The sequence below is a fragment of the Neopsephotus bourkii genome, unplaced genomic scaffold, assembly GCF_033783945.1.
Source record: "Neopsephotus bourkii isolate Nb327-2 ecotype Australia unplaced genomic scaffold, CSIRO-AGI_Nbou_v1 NB_1525, whole genome shotgun sequence".
NCBI classification, from domain to species: domain Eukaryota; kingdom Metazoa; phylum Chordata; class Aves; order Psittaciformes; family Psittacidae; genus Neopsephotus; species Neopsephotus bourkii.
Window position 1 is genome coordinate 376,659 of NW_026902001.1, and position 17,672 is coordinate 394,330.

Sequence of the window (17,672 nt, forward strand, 5' to 3'; positions counted from 1 at the left end):
CTGCCCATGACAGGGGGGTTGGAACTTGATGATCTCAAGGTCCTTTCCAACCCTAACTATTCTATAATTCTATATATTTTCCTGGGACACCCTCAAAATTCAGGGGAAATTGGGTTTGGGAGATGCTGTTTGGGCAATAGGTGCTGCTGTGATGCGGGCACGAGTGATGCTGCAGCTTATGGGGAGCATCCCTTGTGATTCCCAAAATCAGGGCATTTTCCCAGGGGTAACAACTGCTTTGGGGCTGGATTTCCTTTGGGAATGTTTGAGCCCCTGGATGGCCAACGGTGGGATGGGAAGGGTGAGGTGACAGAACAGCAGCGCTGCATGGAGGTTATCACACCTACTGCAAACCTAATCCCTGCTTATCACAGATCTCCAATGACTTCCTATTTACACCAGAAACCAACTTGTTTTCTCTTTTCCTCTTTCTTTTTTTTTTTTAATCCTATGTGCAAGTTCCATTTTTCTGCTTCCTAAAATGATAACAGAGGCATTAAATCCAATATTGACCTAGTTTGCTCAACTTCCCTTCAGTCCACTCCACCATCAGCATTTATCCATTTATGGTCCTTGATCTCATTAATTGCTTTGCTTTCCCATGTGTGCTGCAGGCACAATCCAGTGTGTTCTTCCACGCAGAACTGCAGCCAAAGGGACCCTTTCTCAACCTAAAAAGACAGGGAATAGCCTCCATAATCCTTTTTTTCCTGGAATCCTATGTTATGGCTAAACACTGAGTCCTTAAAACATTTAATTTTGCTAGTGGTTCTCATCAGGCAAATAGGAAACAGGACATAGCAGCATGGCCATGTCAGTCCATCTCTGCACTCCCACCAAGAGCACCACAAATCAAAGCCAACCACCCTTATGGATTTAATCACTCTCCCCTTTATTAGGAGCTGGTCAAGTCACCCCTGGCACTCTCATACCTAAGTACCCAGAAATCAAGGGAATTCCTGGAAATACTTTAAATGTTACTTTTCTTTTCCTCAGAATGGATATTTTTGGGAAGCCAAGCAAGGTATTTATAGTAAAAGGCAAAGAAGAGTTAAAGGTTTAAATGTAGAAGGGCTGCATCTATAGATTAGGACCCTCCTTGTAGGGTGGATATGAAGACCTTGGCAAAGGACGCCCACGCTTTGGAAAATGATGGGTTTGGGATGAAAAAGGGACAAAGTGACCATCTTCCAATGTTAAACAGGCAGTTAGTCAGGGACAGTGTTGAATTGGGCTGGGGGTCAACTGAGTCCAACGGAGCAACCGGCTTCTTTTGCAACCAGGGACATTCAGACTGGGCAGCAGGGGAAGCCCAAACCTGCTCTGGCTGCAGGGATGGAGGCAGTGGGTACTGGAGGCCTCCAGCACTGCTGGGTTTCCCCCTTCCCTGGGGAGGTGGGTTAAGAAAGATGCCAGATGGACATGTGCAAAGGACAGGCTGGACCAGGAGGGACATCAGCAGCACAAAGAGCCTCCAGCCCCTTATCCCCATCCCTTGGGTGACAATCAGGGCTCAGCAACGCTTCCATATCCCAGCACTCATCCCTTCGAGGGCTGTAACAGCTCCCAGCTCCTCTGTAAAGCAGGGTACAAGGTGACCTATTCTATAACTATGATTCTATTACATCTCCCCATCTCATCCCACCCTGGCTTTCCAAGGCCTGCATTGGCATCCTTGTGCGCTGCCAAAGGAGCCCTGGGTACCATGCTGCTGGAGAGAGATGGGGTTTGCTGCTGCTGCTCTGGGTGATGGGAAAGGGGCTGTGATCCACTGGGAATGGAATGGGGGAACAGGTCAGAGCAAGACACTGCCATTAATTTACTGCCTTGCCATGGGGTACACACAGACCAGGCAGCCAAGGGGATGGTCTGTGAGCCCTGACCCCCCCACTCCAACCCCAACTCAAACCACAGCTGAGGTTGGTGCTGGCTGCTTTCTGCCCTAGACATGAACCCCTGGAGGCACTTGGCAAGGGGAAGACCTGGTTTTCCAAGCCCCGGGGCCAACGTCTGCCTGGGAGCAGCCGGATGCTTATCTGTTCATCCATCTGCTTCTGCTGGTGCCACCTGCATGGTAGGGGAGCGGGTAGGTGGGAGCTGGAGAGTGGAGCCAGGAGCAATCCCTGCTCCCCAGCTGCTGCTCCTTCTGCCTCTGCTCCTGCTGAGCCAGCAAGCTCTGGAGCTCCTCCTGGTCCTTAAATGGGTTCCTTCCATAGTCATGGCGGATCCAAGCACGGTACTGCCAGGAAAAAGCCAAGAGAGGTTGTTAGAGCCACTGGGGGGTGAGACACCCCTAGGCTGAGAGATGGAGCTTGCAACAGCGATGCCCGCAGCATCCCTGTGAGGCCGGGGCATCCCCAGCCACAACCAGCAAGCAGAAAGGCCCCAGTTTCTGAGGAGCTCACACACCACAACCACATCGTATGAGAGATGCAACAGTTCCCCCCTCAATGAGTGCTTCCCGCATCCCCAGGCCGGCACAGGCAGAGCCGGGAAGCTGGCAGCATCCTCACGCCGGCTGCAGCTTTATTTACTTTACACTGCCAAGAAGCTGCTGCTGTTCCCTTGTGTGCCTGAATTCCTGTAAGGAAAGCTTACAGGAACAGCCTCCACAGGCTGGACTCGCTGCTACAAGCTGCACGGCCAAGTCAGATCCTGCATGTAGAGGCAGGTTTGTTTGCAGAGCGCTTTGCTCCCTGCATTGGTTGAGGGGTGCCTTCTGTCCTCCCTTTATCCCTGCATCCATCTGCAAAGGCTGCAGGAGCATCCCAGTGTCATCCCAGTGGGGATGAGCTGGCAGCAGGATGAGGTCCAGAGGCGGCTGGGAAGTGAGAGATGGTCCATGGAAATGTTTCCTGCTTCCGAGGGGGATCCAATGGGCTCAGACTGCATCACATGGGAGCATGGGCAGGAAGGGGCAGCTCTGCTGGACCCCACCAGGGCTTTGACATCTTCCTAAGGAGCTGGGAACCAGCTGCTCCAGTGAGCAGGAGTTACTGGGATGAGTGGTAGGAATATATCCAGAAAACCCCTTAAGGATGGAGGACATGGAGTCAGGAATGTGAAACCTGTGGATGCAAAGGGTCAAGAGAGGGATCAACCCTTGGAGCCAGGGTAGCACTGGGACAGGCACAGGGGAACCAGAGGGAGGGGGCAAGCAGCCCCCTGAGCCTCAGCACCCCCAGGGTGAGAAGTCCCTGCAGTGGTTCCAGCTTCCTGGGGTGCCATGGCAGCACCCCATGGCCAGGAGCCATGGAGCTCATGGCAAAGGTGTGGGATGCAGGAGAATGGAACAGAATGGTTCAGCCCCATCCTGCCAGCACTGGTGCAGGCACAGGGACCATGAGCTGAGACTGACCCTGGTGGCATTTGCACCTCCTGCAGCCAGGGGAAGTCAGCTCAGACAGAGGGGATTTCCACCAGGAATGTCGGGATTTCCTAAATCCACTCCCTTGGATACTGGGATTCACCACGGTTACTGCACACTTGCCTCCAGCAAGCAGACAGACTCCTTGTTTGGGGTGGACCCCGAGAGCCAGACCTGATTTCTTTGGGAAGTGAGTCCCAAAGGATTTGGGACAGGATTTGAAACATTCCTCCTGTGCAAATCATCCAGAGGGATGAAGATCCATGGGGAGACCAGCCTGGCCACCAAAGCTCAGAACCCACCAGGACTAAGCACACATCATGCGTCTGATGGGAGCTGGCTCCCACCATCCAGCAAAAGGAGGGAAGGATCCATTAGGAGGATGTGGAAAACACCCTGCTGCTGCTGACGGGCTTTTCACTTTAAAGGGAGAGCAAGAACTGCTTACAGCCCATTTCCTCCAGTTCTGACCACTTTCCTGCTGCCCTCCTCTTCTCTCTGGAGCCAGGAGCATCCATCCCATGTGGGACAGCACCAGGGTGGGAAGGCAGCCTGGCCATGGTGTGCCACCACCACAGGGAAGAGGCCCATCACCCAAATGGCATCTTCGCCCTCTCTCACATTCATGCTGTCTTCTCTGTGCCCACTTACTTCCTTTTCTAACCTTACCCATCATGGTGCTGCTGCTCTTGGTCTCTTCCTTCCTTCTTTATCCATCCCGATAAGCATCATTTGCCAGCTTGAAACCACAGCTGCATGCTCCATGCACACTTTCCGGCCAGTCCCAGAGAGCATCTTCCCCATTTCTACTTGCCGGGGTCCCATCTGAGGTCCCTGCTCCACATCAAGGAAGCTGAGGCACTGAGGGATGCTTGTCCAGAGCCCTGTGGAGCAGGCTCCCATGAGGATCAACCTATTCCTCATGGGTTTAAACCAAGAAGAAATAAGGCTTTTCCTTCTGAGCAGCCTGCCCAGCCCTTATCCATGACTGCTTCCATGCACTGTGTTTCCAAATTAATGCCTGGCTAAATGGGGAAATCCAGACTTTTCTCTACCCTCATCAAGATCCGAAGCTCTGGTCACGATACCCTTGCTCTTGCATCCTACCTACACACAAAAAACAACCTCAAAGCCACAGGAACAAGGTACAACCTTCCACAGCCAACACAAGCAAGCCAAATGCTGCTTGGCATGAAGAAAGGGGCAGGACACATATGGCATCAGGTCCTATGGGCTCCTGGCCATACAAGTGAATGCCTACAGCATCCACCACCCCATGGGACCCTCGGCATCCACCTCGGCTGATCTTCCTCCTGCAAAGGGAGAGGATGCAGGGATGAGCTGGGAGCAGTTGGAGCATCCATCCTTGCTCTTCCCCTTCTCCAAATGGAGCTGAGGATGAGCAGCACTCCCTGCTCCAGCATCCAGCAGCAGCCCCCTTCCAGGGCCATCGCAGCTTCCCTCCCACTGTTGGGACCACAGGGAATTCACGGTGTTCCAAGGAAAAGGCAGCTCTTCCTAAACCTCATCTGAGTGCCTCGACCCCTGGCTCTGCCTTTGGTGTCCTCAAGGAAATGCTTGCAAAGCTCTGGGCAAAACCTCGAGGAGATGAAAAAGCAGCACACAAGGAGGGGAGGGGGATCTGGTGCCTGCTGAGCCCAGCCTGGCCTTTGGGGAGCAGGAGGCAGCAAACCCCACACCGCAGCTTATGCTGGGACACAGCCATAGCGTGGGAAGGGCTGGGGACCGGACGGGGGAAGCCCCATAGGGAATCTCCAGCGCTGTGGGTGTTTTGTAATCCCTTGGACCATTCTCTGCCCTCCTCCACGGGTGTTTTTGCAAGCCAGCAATAACGGGTGGTGGCTGTGTGCCGCACGTGACAGCGCCAAGGGAATGGGTGACATTTGTGACCATGTCACATGCTGTCCCTGCTTATAGCCTAGGGGACAGAAACCCCCTTGACCAACTCAGAGTGGCCAGAGGGACCATCACTGTGTGATGCTCATGGCTGCTGTGGATGGGGTGGGCTTTGACTTCAGTAATGGGATCAAGTCTAGGGTTGATGTGAGCTATGAGGTTAATCTGTCCTTGCAGAAGTCCATCATGTGCAGTTTTAGACCCTGGTCCTCTGCAGAGCCTGAGGGTGGATGGAGGAGCAGGATCCACTGTGGGAGCTCTGCTTTTAAGTGCCTTTCCCTTTGCTTTCAATGGCTTTCCGGGTCAACAGTGCATCCCTGAGCCCTGCAATTAGTACTGTTGTGATTAAACATGCCACTGTCACCCCCAGCCGCCAGGATCAGGCTCAGCCCAGCTACATCATCCCTCCCTCACACTGGATGGGGATGCACCCAACCAGGGCTCCTGCTCTCCTAAACCCTGCCTCTCCTCATCATTTGGTTGAGCAAAGATGACTTCTCCACCAACACTTGTCACTTGTCTGCCTCTAAAAGCAGTGGATTTGGTGTATGGGAAGGCCAAGCACACCAAGCACATCCCAAAGCTATTCACAAGAGCATCCGTCCCTCTCCCCCTTTTCCATCTCTCACTGTGCTGCATTAGAGGGAACCAACCCATGCCCTTGCCATGGTTCCCAGGGGACATACTGCTCACCCATCCCTCCTGCTGCATCCTGAGACCTCAAGAAAAGCACTGGGGGTTAAAGAGCTTTTCTAAGTGCATTCACACAATATCAAGGCACTCTCTTATTTTTAAGGTTTTTTTTTGTTGTTGTTTTTGCATGCAAAACCCCAAAATCCCCAGGTAATAAATAGCACACACAAAGGCCAGCTCAGTCAAACAGCCGTCCCTGCATAGAGCTGCATGCAAAAGAGCCATCCCTGCTTGCAAACCTTGCAGACACGAGTATAAGGGGACATTGCAGACACACGCGTAAGGGGACACGGGTGCGGGATGTACCTCCTGCAGCAAGGTCACCTCGTACTCCTGCAGCTGCTGCTGGAAGCCAAAGTTGGGGCTCACATAGGACCTCACAGCCCTGGTAGCGGCTAGGCAGCGCTCCCAGCCCAGCTCGGTCACCGTCATGAGATAAGCCACCAGGACAGTGGTGCTGCGGGATACCCCGGCCAGGCTGGCATGGAGAGAGGGAGCAGCGTCAGGGAGAGGCGTTCCCATCATAATGATTAACACACATCATTTGGGATGCATAGGGATGCATGCAACATAGGGTTGCTTCTCCCGATGGATGTCGGTCTCAGTGGGATGCTAGCAGGGCTATGGTGGGGGTAAGGAGCTGCATGGACATAGAGTGCTGCTGGTGGCTGTGGGTAGATGGATTCCTGCATCCCACCTCTTTGGATGCTCTGGTTTTCTGTGCATGGAGTATACATCACTCCCTACAAATACCTGAAAGGAGGATGTAGGGAAGTGGGGCTGGTCTCTTCTCCCAGATGAGTGATAGGACAAGAGGAAACAGGCTCAAGCTGTGCCAAGGGAGGTTTAGACTGAATATTAACTCTCTTATCTAACAACTCTCCAATCTAATCTGAGTCGAATCTAAGCCAAACTTTTCTACCAACTCATCTTGTTGCTGCTATCCAAGTACCATAGTGGATTTTCACTGTGAAAGTAAGCATGGCTTGCTGTCTCCTTGTTAAATATAGGCTGTAACTGTGAGAGGGAGCTGGCACAGGAATAATCTCTTCACAGAGAGGGTGGTCAGGCACTGGAACAGGCTTCCTAGGGCACTGGTGGTGTCACCATACTGGAAGTGTTCACATCCATGTAGATGAGGGCCTCAGCGCCAGGGGTTAGTAGGGGCCTTGGCAGTGCTGCGGTAAAAGCTGGACTTGATGACCTTAAAGGTCTTTTCCAACCCGGCTGATTCCATGATTCTGTGATCCCCATGGATCCCAGCAGCAGAAACCTTCCCCTATCACACTCCCACACTTGACGCTGAGGACACTTTCTGGGACCGCATTCCCACCTCCCAGAGGACCGACACCAAGGGAATGCGATGGGGTTCTGGTAGCTCTCACCAATGAACAAGGCAGGCTCCCCCGCCGAGCCGGCATTCATGGATGAACCGGATGCACTCCCTAAAATGCTGCAGCCTGCAAGGAGAGAGGCAGGAGGTGAGGATGGGAAGCTCCAAACCACCCCAGCCATAGCCATCGCGTGTCCCCTGCCACAGGGCCATGGGATGGGAGCAGGGATCCTCCCTCTGCCCAGTGAAGGCAAAGAGGGTAATGGTCATCTGCAAGGAAGGAAGTGACCTGAGAGGCTTTCCGAGGGATTTCCTGCTTCCTGAGGGCTCAGGAACAGCGGGATGCTGTCAGCCAAGGCAGGGCAGGGAGTCAGCCTCCAGGGAATGCCATTACCTTATGCCCAAGGGACATGCACATCCCCATGTCAGAGGCTGCCCGGAGCCATAGGCTCACCCCCAATTCCCAAATGATGCCAAAACCACCCAGTTCCCTCCAAGGGGAAGATGCTGGTAGGGAAAAAGGCAGGAAAAGTTGGCTCCCAAGTTGCATTGCCCACAAATCCTGGCATAGTGCAACTTGCTTTTCCTTCTCACCCAAAGAGCATATCTAGCCCCTTCCCACCCATTCCAGGGATGTAGGACGTAGGGTTGCCAGTCACAGATAGCTGCCTGCATCCCTGAAAGCACAACCAGCGCCGCAGCAAGGCACAGGCAGCACATTAACCCAAACCAGAGAGTTTCACAGCAAAACAGGGCAGGGAGCCAGGGCTTTCTGCTGCAACACCCAATGGTGCTTCTCTGCTTCCCACGTGGATGCTTGGCCTTATGGGCGGCCCCCATCTCTTTGAAGGTATGGAGACATAGAAAACAGGATAAGCAACTCCACATGTGTTGATGAGACAGAGATGGGTGCTTGTGGGAGGGTTATGCAGGGTCTGGTGAAACGCATCCCTCCTGCTCATCACTGGATGGGATGCTGGACACTGCTGCCAGCCCTTCCCAAAGGCAGCGAGCATCTCCAAGAACCCACACAGAGTCAGGTACTCATCTCCTCAGTATGCGTTTGCCATAACCTGCTCATCCTCACAGCCCCACTGAGTCCTGGGCCAGTTTTGAGGCAGAAAACCTGATTCTGAGTAACTCGGGCAGTGGTGACTGCCTGGCCCCATAGCCCCAGCTTTATGGGGAGGAGAAGAGGGTCCCCTTTGATGCCTAGCAGGGAGTGGAGGAGCAAGCAGTGCTCTGCCCCAGTGCTGGACTTCCTCTGGCTCCGCGTGATGGGGTGGGTGTCCTCCTGCACAGCCTTCCTGATTTCTCAGAAGCCAAATCATGAGCTAGCAGGGAGCCCAGGGCTCGCTCCCAATGGGGCTCAGAGACAAGGCAGAGCCCTCCTAAACCTCCTCCATCCCTGCTAGCCCATCAAAGGGTAAGTAAGCTCTTCACCCTGTTCTACACCTTAAGAAACCAGCCAAGGATGCATTCAGTAACAGGAAGGGGCTCTGCTGGGATGGAAGTCTCCAAAGCTGTGATCATACTCACAAATATGGACCTTTTCAGCCCTGGATGATGTCAGTCTATTGCTAATCATGGCCTCTTCAACCACTACAGCAAATGCAGCATCACCATCTGGGTGCCTTTCCCTGCCTAGAGCTTGTCCCAGAGCATTTCAGCTCATCCTGCCCTGCAGAACATCCCCCAGGGCTTGCTGCATGTGGTGCCTACACAGATCCAAGCTCTCCGGATCCCATGTGCATCCTTGGCTTGGACCAGCAGGGATGCACAGTGCTTGCACGGATGTGATGCTCTCACCTCCAGCTCCCTCTGCCACCCTCCAGCCCACTCCATGCAAGCAGCATCACTCTCCCACCCCATCCTGGAGGGAGGTGAGTACTTCATCCACCCCATCCATCCTCACACACCCCACAGGGGCTTTTCCCCCTCCAGGCATAGAAAAGCTCTCTCCATGCTTTTCCAGCCTCAAAGCATGGAATTGGGGCGTGAAGCCAGCAATGCTGAGAGCCGCAGAGATCCTGAGTCACAAGCATCTCCTCTGCAGGACACAAAGTTCACCAGGATTGTGAAATCCAAAGCATAAACTGACAAGCAGAAAATAGTTCCTTGAATAAGTCTTCCTTCCGGCAGCCACTCTTATCTTTTTTTTTCCTTCTCCCTTTTTTTCTCTTTCCCTTTTGGTAGATGTGCCTCAAACGCAATGAAATGGGAGAAAAAAATAACACCTAAAAAACCCCATTTCTTGCTGAGGCAGGGTTTTCTTGTAAAGCTCCTCTTTCCGCTCAGCGGGAGCATGAGCAAGCAGAATCCCATCCCGGAACAAGGCTGCTCACAAGGATGCTGGAAAACCAGTATCTCCACAATGGGGCTCTGTCCGGGCACTTTGCATTAAGTTTTGATGCTTTTTAGCTTTTGAAGAATAAAAAAAAATGCCCATTTTCTGCTTAAAGTGTGTGGTTTATGGATGCTAAAGCAGCATCACAGTGCTGCAACCCCAGGTGCCATCACACCCCAGCACCATATCCCATGAAAGCCTGGGGCTTCCTTGCAGCACTTCCCACCAGCTTCATTCTGAGAACATTAGGAGTATCTGTGCTTTGTAGCATGGGTGAAAATGATGGTTTAAACAAATATTTTACTTCTCTTTCCAAGGAAAATGTATGGAAGAATGACACAAATCATCTTTCTAATGCTCCAATCCTTAACCTGCCCAGTTTTCATGGAAAATTGAATGCAAACACACACAGAAACACATTTTAAGCCCTACAAATGTTATTGAACCTGCGAATGAACCACTGCTTCTGTCAAGCTCTGCAACAATGCAAAGCTTTTACAGCACAAACTGAACCTTCATCCTGCAGAATCTGAGGTTTTATTGATCAAAAAGGTCAATATTGAGGAAAAAGGATGGCGAATGACTTACAGGTTTTGACTGGAAGAATCAGAGGCTGAGATACAGAGATAGGTCATGTCCTGCAATACAAAGACGGTTGAAGTAATAGGATAAGTGATAAAATACTTGCAAGAAACACAAAAAAAAGCCTTAATTTCTCTCTTTTTCCTCTCCTCATATGAACCTTAGGTGAAGAGGAAGCCACAATGAGCTGTTGGATACCACCACCCTGCTCCCTATGGACAGGCAGAACCATGACAGGGTCACATCCAACCCACCCCAGGGTCTTGCCCCCATCCATTTAATCCCATAGGAGAATCCAGGCCATGGGAAACTGTGACAGGAGCCCCTCAAATCAGAGCCACCCCTCTCCTGGGGCCCCAACCAGCGAGCCCCATGAGGAAGACATGCATGAACACGCACTGATGAAGCCGCTCTCATCAATGAGTTATTTCCTCCCAGCCCTTTCTAATACACAATAAATCATCCTGCCGCATGTCGGCGTGGGTCAGATCACTTTCCTTTCTTTAAAACATCGCTTCCTCGAGCCTCCCTGTTCCGAGCTAAAATTAGATCCTTTTCATACGAGGTTCTTTCTTTTTTTTTTTCCCCCTTTTTGTGTTTTTTTTTATTCCCTTTTCTTAGCAAAATAGATGGAAATCCTGACAGAGCCGAAACAGCCGAGCACAGGGATTACCCCATCTCCAGTGGCATCATAAACAGGTTTGGGTTGGAAAGGAGCTTAAGATCATCCACTTCCAACTCCCTGCCATGGGCATCACTATGGAGAGGTCCCCCTTAGGCTGACCAACCCCATGGGATACCCTCAAGCCCAGGGTAAACTGGGAGGCTGTAAAACCAGGATTATTTAAGGAGGGAAGGGGTAGCACGGGATGGGCAAGGGGATATGTCCGTGTTGGAAAGACCCATGCTAGAAGCACAAGCATGGGCAGGCATTCCCATGCATCACTTGTCCATCCTATCCACCCTCCCTAGCCCAGTCCCATGCTCATCCCTGCCACCCTGCAGCCTCTCATTGGATGGAGACAAGGTGGCACTTGCCAGGTCCTCATGGGATGCCAGCAGGATGCTCCCTGCCTGGAAAAACAGTTGGGAAGGCCAGGATAAGGGGAGAAATAGAGGATAATAGGTGGGCTCCTCATCTATGCCCCAGCCAAACTGCAGCTCCTCAGCACACAGGGGATGGTGGATGCAGGCAGGAGCTTGGCAGGTAGAAGGGGACCACGTGTCAGACAAGGGCATGAGGACCAACAAGCAAACAGCAGCAGGTTTTGTGGGATGATGGATGCCCAAAATGTGGAAATGCACCAATCCTGGCTGTGGATTCCCAAAACCTGGAAATCCATTAATTCTGGCCATGGATCCCCAAGACCTGGAAATTGATCAATCCTGGCCGTGGATCCCCAAAACCTGGAAATCCATTAATTCTGGCTATGGATCCCCAAAACCTAGGAATCCATCAATCCTGGCCATGGATCCCCAAAACCTGGAAATCCATTAATTCTGGCTATGGATCCCCAAAACCTAGGAATCCATCAATCCTGGCTGTAGGTTCCCAAAACCTGGAAATCCATCAATCCTGGCCATGGATCCCCAAAACCTGGAAATCCATCAATTCTGGCCACGGATCCCCAAAACCTAGGAATCCACCAATCCTCTCTGTAGATTCCCAAAACCTGGAAATCCATCAATCCTGACTGTGGATCCTCAAAACCTGGAAATCTACCAATTCTGGCCATGGATCCCCAAAACCTGGCGATACATCAATCCTGGCTGTCGATTCCCAAAACCTGGGAATCCATCAGTTCTGCCTGGGGATCTACCTGGAAATCCATCAATCCTGGCCATGGATTCCCAAAACCTGGAAATCCACCAATCCTGGCCATGGATCCCCAAAACCATGCCAGTACTAACCAAGCCTCCCCATAGCAAGAAGAGCCACCACATCGTCCAAGCAACCGCACCAACCGGTACCGCAGCCAAACCGATCCCACTCTTCCCTGTTCCCCGACCCCATAACAACTGCCGGGCTCCCAGTGGCTTCCCCTTCCCCATGGTGCCCCCATCCCGCCTCGGGGAGCGGGGCCACTCGTGGGAACAGTGCTGGGGTTTGCGGTTGCGGAGCCGGGGCTGTGATTGACACATTGCTCAACCCACCATGCCTTTCCGGTTCCCCTTTCCTCCCGCCTCACTCCGTGTTGTAAGTCACCGTGTGGTTTGCTACCCCATCTGGCCGTGCCCTGAGCACCGCCAGCACCAGCTGCTGCTCCTTCCCCAGCCTCCAGCCGTTTCTCTACACCCATTTCATGCAGCCTCCTTCCTCCTCTCTCTGCCCCACTGCACCTTACCCGATGCCTTAGGGCTCAACCTGATGTTTTGATGGAGTTACCTACTTACTGAGGTCCCAAAGGATGAGGGGTGCCTGCAATCACCTTCACCCTCTGCAGCATCCCAGGATCATAAAACCATAGAACGGGTTGAACTGGAAAGGACCTTTAAGATCATCCAGTTCCAACCCCCCTGCCATGGGCAGGGACACCTCACACTAAACCATGGCACCTAAGGCTCTGTCCAGCCTGGCCTTGAACACTGCCAGGGATGGAGTATTCAACACTTCTCTGGGCACCCTGTCCCAGTGCCTCACCACCCTAACAGTAAATCACTTCTTCCTTATATCTAACCTAAACTCCCCCTATTTCAGTTTTAACCCATTACCTCTGTCCTATCACTACAGTCCCTAATGAAGAGTCCCTCCCCAGCATCCCTATAGGCCCCCTTCAGATACTGGAAGGCTGCTATGAGGTCTCCACGCAGCTTCTCTTCTCCAGGCTGAACAGCCCCAACTTTCTCAGCCTATCTTCATATGAGAGGTGCTCCAGTCCCCTGATCATCCTCGTGGCCTCCTCTGGACTTGTTCCAACAGATCCATGTCCTTTTTATGTTGAGGACACCAGAACTGCACACAATACTCCAAGTGAGGTCTCACAAGAGCAGGATAGAGGGGCAGGATCACCTCCTTCAACCTGCTGGTCACGCTCCTTTTGATGCAGCCCAGGATATGGTTGGCTTTCTGGGCTGCAAGCGCACACTGAAGCTGGCTTATGTTCAGTTTCTCATCAGCCAACACCTCCAAGTCCTTCTGCTGCTCTGAATCACTTCTCTGCCCAACCTGTAACTGTGCCAGTCCCCTTCATCCTCTGCAGCATCCCAGGATGATGAATCCCAACAGCCCCCTTCACCCTCTGCAGCATCCCAGGATGATGGATCCCAACAGCCCCCTTCACCCTCTGCAGCATCCCAGGATGATGGATCCCAACAGCCCCCTTCATCCTCTGCAGCATCCCAGGATGATGGATCCCAACAGTCCCCTTCATCCTCTGCAGCATCCCAGGATGATGGATCCCAACAGCCCCCTTCACCCTCTGCAGCATCCCAGGATGATGGATCCCAACAGTCCCCTTCACCCTCTGCAGCATCCCAGGATGACGGATCCCAACAGCCCCCTTCATCCTCTGCAGCATCTCAGGATGATGGATCCCAACAGCCTCCTTCATCCTCTGCAGCACCCCAGGATGATGGATCCCAACAGCCCCCTTCATCCTCTGCAGTATCCCAGGATGATGGATCCCAACAGCCCCCTTCATCCTCTGCAGCATCCCAGGATGATGGATCCCAACAGCCCCCTTCATCCTCTGCAGCATCCCAGGATGATGGATCCCAACAGCCCCCTTCATCCTCTGCAGCATCCCAGGATGATGGATCCCAACAGCCCCCTTCATCCTCTGCAGCATCCTTTGTACCGTCCGCCCCAACCCTCCTGCCTCAGTTTCCCCACCCGTATCCCGAGGGCTCCGCAGAGCTCCGGGATCAGCGCGGTTTTAGTGGGGACACAAGGCCCGGGACCCCTGTCCGGGGTTGGGGCTGGGCTGCTCCGGTCCCGCTGTGCCCCCTCCCTGCTCCTCCCCGTCGGGGCCATTGGCGGTCCCGGTGCCGCCATCCGTGGGGCGCCGCCGCCCTCTCGCGGTGCTCCGGGCTCCCGGCTCAGTCCCCTCCAGCGCTGCGGCCCCTAAAGCCCAACGAGAGAGGGGCAGTGACCCCCGAAACACCGCGGTGGCCCCTCTTAAAGAGAAGGCTGAGCCCCTTCGGGTGCAATTCAGCATCGCATGGTGCGAATCAGTGCAAATCACTGCAAGTCAGTGCAAATCAGTGCAAATCACCAAAGTCAGTGCAGATCAGTGCAAATCACTAAAGTCAGTGCAAGTCCAGCACTGCTTCTCTGCCCCATGCCAGGAGAACACTGTGTGCATCCCAATTGCACCCTCCCAGTCCCCAATGCCTCTGGAGTGGCCCCACAGAGCCCCCAACCCAAGCACTGACCTCCAGCACTGGCTTGGCCCTGTTGTGGATGGAGAGGATGTGTGTCACCCCGTTCCTCCGCAGGCTCTCATAGTCCTCAGAGTCTGGAATTGGGAGAAGCACATGAGTTACCTGGGAGATCTGATGGACCAAGCACCCACCAGCACCCCACATCCATCATCCCAAGCCCCTTTGTCCCTCATTCCCACTGCTTTTCACTCTGCATGGGAAGAATGCACCTCCTTCAAAGCAAAATTCCCCTTGGATGAAATGGATATTCATCAGACTCCCCCCAAAATCAGATATTATGCTCTTGGAAAAGGCTGTTGTGCCCTCACTGTTGGAGGAAACACAAGCTTCCTGCTCCCTGCAGGGCCCAGAATTCCCAGCAAGAAAGCCAGGCATTGTCCCACTGTAAATATTGTCTCAGCAAACACAGGGGAGGTTTCCAGCCATGCCGGGGTTTCCCAGTGCTCCGGCACTCCCTATGGATATCCAGTTCCTGAGCTAGAGCGGCACAGGGCCAGTTGTGATTGGGATGGGGCTATCTGGGGGATTAGGATCTCTGGATAATGCTGAGGTCCTCAACAGGGAGCAGGCACAGGGAGCACAGAGGGATTCCTGCAGCCCCATGGATCTCATAGCAACACAGAGGTGGGAATACAGGGAAACACAGGGAAAAGCACTCACCACGGATGTTCCCAAGATAAAGGCCTTTGACAACCTGGGAGGTGACAGAAAGGAGAGAGATTTAAGGCAGTGTCGGGCACAGCATGCATCAGACGTGGTGGGAGCATCGAGCTGCATGTGTGGTACCAGCAGGACCAGAGCATCTGGTACCAAACCCCCCCAGGCAATGATAAACCAAGCAGCTAATTAGTGAACCACCTTCATTAATGAACACCAAAGCTGAGCCCACCGAAACCACCATCCCAAACTCCTTTAAGGTCACAGAGCTCAGGAAAACTCAGCACATCAATGGAAGGGGCTTGCGTTTTCCCATCAGAAACGGCCTGAATCAGCCCACCCCAGCTCCTCCTTCAGGGTGGGGGTCCAGCACAGACCCCCCTCCCCATCTCCTGCAGGCAAACCAGCCCCGCTGCAGCTGGGATTTATTTATCTATTCTATAGCAACCACCTCTTGCAAACAGTTTCAAAGGTTGCCTCTGTCAGCGAGGGATAAATAGGCAAAGGCACAGGCTATTTATAACACCTCTCTGGGCAGGATGCTGCAGTAAGTGCCATCAAGTATGTGGAGCTGGGCAATGACTCACTGCTGCAGCGTTATGGAGGAGAAAAAGGGGGAGCTCAGGGTATTTTTGGGCTGTAAGAGCCCACCAGAGCCATTTACCAAGGCATAGAAAGGAAGAGCTGACCTGTTTGCACCCACCTGGCAAAAGACCCTTGGCACTGGGCCACATCCAGCCCCTCTCTAATTCAGCTGAACCCCAGCCCATCCATGGGGTGCAAACAGCAAATGACTGTGCCCCAGCATGGCACAAGCTGTTGCCAATAGAAGGGGGACATTGAACCCTTCAGCTCATCAAATCAAAGCAGCACAAACATGTCTGCACCAGCCCAGCCCCTGGGCTTCCCAAGCAGGGTTGGTGGCACTGGGGGGGCTGTAAATCCACTCTGTAGGTGAGGCTGCATGCACAGGGCATGAAACACTGGTGTTAAACCACACCAGAGCCATGCAGACAGAGTTTGCCCTGATCTGGTCTCGCTGTTGTTGTCTCAGGGTCTAATTTTAAACTGAATAACGCACGTACCGAATGGTTATTTAAGGACAGAAGCAGAAATCTATCCCCTCTGTCAGCCCTGGAGCTCAGATGGGCAACAAGCTGCAGCAAAACACCACATTCCCCTTTGCTGTGTGTAGCTGCTGGGCACAAACGTGTCCCAGGGCTGGCAGGGGGAGGAAATTCCCCTGCAGGGACCCCCATCAGCCCTGGGGATGCTAATGCCACTGCCTTACCACCCAAGGGACAAGCATATAAAGCTGTACCAGTCCCCTTCACCCTCTGCAGTATCCCAGGATGATGGATCCCAACAGCCCCCTTCATCCTCTGCAGCATCCTTTGCACCTCCAGCACCCCCAGGCACTTAGCTCATCACCTCGGATATAAACCCAGCAAGCACCCTTTGCTTTCTTAATTCCCTTTCTTAAATGCTTGGAACTTCAAATGGGATTGAGAAAGGGAATATCCAAAGGGTTTTATTTAGAGCACCATAGATGACATGGTCTAAGTGAAAACTGAGCAGGGGACTGGAACTGAATGAGCTTTAAGGTTTTTTCCAACCCAAACCATTCTATGATCATGGTGGCTCTGAACAAGCATCCCCCTGTGCTGCAGAAGGTCCTGCCTAAGGACAAGCTGGCCACCATCCCGCTGGCCCTCAGTACCTTGGTCATTCCACTGCCCATGGTTTTCCTGTCCCCAGGATCAGGATTCAGGTGGCTCCTCAGTATCCAAGGCTATCTGCAAACAAACACCCAAAAATCACAGTCAGGACAGTGAGCTCCATCACCTCCCAACAGCACATCCCTCTGCCAAGAGCAGGAGGAAGGGGAACACATGCCAGGAGATGAGCGTGCAGAGCCCTGGCAAACTCAGCTCACTCACAGGCCATAGGCTGCTCCGGCAGGTCCCTGCGCCGTGCTCTAGGGTGAAAGGGTTGGAGAAGAGTGGCTGGTGCCAGGCAGGGGAGGAGGAAATAAGGATCCAGGGCCATGGTGAGGCTCAGGTTTCTATCCTGGGCTCGATGAGGCTTTCACAGCCCTTTAGGGAGAGTGAAGGGGAGGTTGTTCCCAGCAGGAATAACTCCCTTGTCACAGGGATGCTTCTGGGCGTCAGTCTGGCATGCTACAGGCTGGTACAAGACCTGCGCTCCATGGGGTATCTCCCATTCATGCTAATTCATCCCAACCACAGGAATGAGAGCAGAATGCAGAATAGGGAACTTACCTCAAAAACCAGAGCATGGCACAAATAACCGGCAGCTAATGGAGCACTGGGGATAAATCCATCTCCCCCTCCCTGCAGGGGAGCTCCTAAGAGGAGCTGTAAAGCAGCGCT

The 17,672-nt window shown here is 53.1% G+C and overlaps 1 protein-coding gene across 1 annotated transcript; it reads right to left on the reverse strand.

Moving 5' to 3' along the window:
* Positions 1 to 77: 77 nt before the first annotated feature.
* On the reverse strand, positions 78 to 17,375 carry LOC133221236 (dual specificity protein phosphatase 22-A-like). Its single transcript, XM_061369947.1, has 8 exons — positions 17,216 to 17,375; positions 17,000 to 17,075; positions 15,283 to 15,316; positions 14,614 to 14,696; positions 10,246 to 10,295; positions 7,363 to 7,437; positions 6,284 to 6,455; positions 78 to 2,239 (listed from the first exon to the last, which is right to left on the reverse strand). Exons 2-8 carry the CDS (start codon positions 17,018 to 17,020, stop codon positions 2,033 to 2,035), a joined length of 642 nt encoding a protein of 213 aa, XP_061225931.1. The 5' UTR covers positions 17,021 to 17,075; positions 17,216 to 17,375; the 3' UTR covers positions 78 to 2,032.
* Positions 17,376 to 17,672: the final 297 nt, after the last annotated feature.

Coding starts and splice junctions, on each gene's coding strand:
- LOC133221236 (XM_061369947.1), bottom strand. CDS start 17,020: ATGGGCAGTGGAATGACCAAG. Junction 6,456..7,362: donor GGAGCCTGCCTTGTTCATTG/GTGAGAGCTACC, acceptor TCTCCATGCCAG/CCTGGCCGGGGTATCCCGCA. Junction 2,240..6,283: donor AGGTGACCTTGCTGCAGGAG/GTACATCCCGCA, acceptor TTTTCCTGGCAG/TACCGTGCTTGGATCCGCCA.